The 2,184-nt window shown below is 46.1% G+C and overlaps 1 protein-coding gene across 1 annotated transcript; it reads left to right on the top strand.

Moving 5' to 3' along the window:
- Positions 1-503: 503 nt before the first annotated feature.
- Positions 504-1,784, top strand: sox14 (SRY-box transcription factor 14). Its single transcript, XM_076079281.1, has one exon. The coding sequence runs from the start codon at positions 504-506 to the stop codon at positions 1,215-1,217; it is 714 nt and encodes a 237-aa protein (XP_075935396.1). The 3' UTR covers positions 1,218-1,784.
- The last annotated feature ends 400 nt before the right edge of the window (positions 1,785-2,184 follow it).

Genomic DNA, 2,184 nt, shown 5'->3' with positions numbered 1-2,184 from the left:
AGAGAGAGAGAGGGAGCGAGAGAGCGAGAGAGAGAGGAAGAGTGTGTCGCAGCAACAAAAAGAAAATAACACTTTTTTACGACTCCTGCAAACTGACTGCGGAACATTGCTTTCACCTTTGTGGATTTCTTTACATCTTACATGTGTTTTTTGCTCCGCCTGTGTTTCCTGCCGCAGTTCTGAACGAGAGTTGTAACCGGACTTGAACGCGTCAGTGTGTTTTTAACTCTGGGAAAAGCAAAAGCCAGTTCGCTGGATTTTTTTTTTTTTAAATTTGATTCTATTTCATTTTCGCCGTTTGCCCCACCACCCCCCACCCCCCACCCCTCTTCCCCCAGACTCAGAACATCCCCAGACGTGGCATGACTGGTAGATCTGGCATCTGGACAGGTGAATAGTTTCCCCTTCCTCCCGATAACAACTATTTTTCCCCCTCGTCGTTAACATTGGGGATAAAAAACGTACACTTTTATTTTTATTTAATTTAAAAAACAACAACCAAGATGTCAAAACCTGCCGATCACATCAAGAGACCCATGAACGCGTTCATGGTGTGGTCCCGGGGCCAGCGGAGGAAAATGGCTCAGGAGAATCCTAAAATGCACAACTCGGAGATCAGCAAGAGACTGGGCGCCGAGTGGAAGCTGCTCTCCGAGTCCGAGAAGAGACCGTACATCGACGAGGCCAAGCGGCTGCGGGCTCAGCACATGAAGGAGCACCCCGACTACAAGTACAGACCCCGACGCAAGCCCAAGAACCTGCTGAAGAAGGACAGGTACGTCTTCCCTCTGCCTTACCTCGGGGACAGCGACCACCTGAAGGGACTCTCTATCTCGGCCGCAGACTCCCTTTTGAGCCACTCGGAGAAAGCCCGAGCGTTCCTGCCGCCCACGAGCTCCCCGTACTCCTTCCTCGACCCGAGCCAGTTCACCTCCAGCGCCCTCCAGAAGATGACGGAGATGCCGCACGGGTTGAGCGCCGGCGCTTTGCCGTACGCGTCCTCTTTGGGATACCAGAACGGCGCGTTCGGCCTCGGGTGCCCGAGTCAGCACACCCACACCCACCCGTCGCCCACGAACCCGGGCTACGTTGTCCCGTGCAACTGCACGGCCTGGTCAGCGTCGAGTTTACAGCCCCCGGTGGCCTACATACTTTTTCCAGGTATGACCAAGGCTGGGATAGACCCATATTCATCCGCACATGCCGCTGCCATGTAACCCTCAAGACTTTTTTTTGTTTTTTAATTCACTTGAATACTGAAATGCATGTAAATATATTATGGACAGCGGGCCCCATTAAAAAAAGAGGCATGGACAGTATTAATTGCCTTGGACTTGTTATGGCGAAAAAAGGAGGAAAAAAAACTAACTTTTCCAGAAATTCAACAAGTTCCCGACCTGAGCAAAGGAGTTGGGATTTGGTGTAAAGGACGGTGCCCTGTGAACTGTAAGAAATGTAAATGTTATAACGTTTATGGCAACCAGAAAAAAGGAGGCCTTTAACTTTATTTATTGTGTACATTTCAATGCCGATATGCTGGTTTGTGTTGATTTTTTGATATAGGGTACTCTTTTATTTTGAAAAAAAAATTGGCTTGCACAATTAGCGTTCTTATTTCCTGTATAGGCCTAAGTAGTCTACATTTTGGCACTCTTAATGTTAGGTGGTCAAAATCAGGACCTATAGGCTGGATTACATACGGGCCATATTGTTTATATTTATCGAAAACCTGGCACATGAAACTAGACGGTCTATTTAAGATGACACACAAAAAAAGAAGAAATAATCATTTACATCCAAATGTTTTATTTTGTTTGTTTTTTACCTGTGGTTCAGTGCTAATATAGTCACACGCGTCATTTTTGTTTTGTTTAGTTTTTTTAAGAAAAACTTCTATTTGAATTCAAGGAGTTACATGTGTATTACCATCTAAGATGGTGATTTTTAAAAAGCTGTCATGTTATGGAAAGGATAATGTATCTAGAAGGTTCCTGCTCTTTGTTCAACTGCTGAGCAAAGGCATTTCGAATAAAGACAATCTGTCTTCAACGCTATCAATTTCCTGTATTTGTAGGTTATTGGGCACTTGAGATGAGAACGATAGCGCAACGCTGCGTGTGTGTTTGCGGGCGCTGCGGGGGGAGTTCAACCTGGCAGAGTGAGGCGTATTTTAAATCGAGAAAA

The sequence above is a fragment of the Anarhichas minor genome, unplaced genomic scaffold, assembly GCF_050575085.1.
Source record: "Anarhichas minor isolate MPS153535 unplaced genomic scaffold, ASM5057508v1 ptg000071l, whole genome shotgun sequence".
In the NCBI taxonomy this organism is placed as follows: domain Eukaryota; kingdom Metazoa; phylum Chordata; class Actinopteri; order Perciformes; family Anarhichadidae; genus Anarhichas; species Anarhichas minor.
Note: the sequence above shows the minus strand (reverse complement) of the source record. Positions and strands in the feature narration are given on the sequence as shown.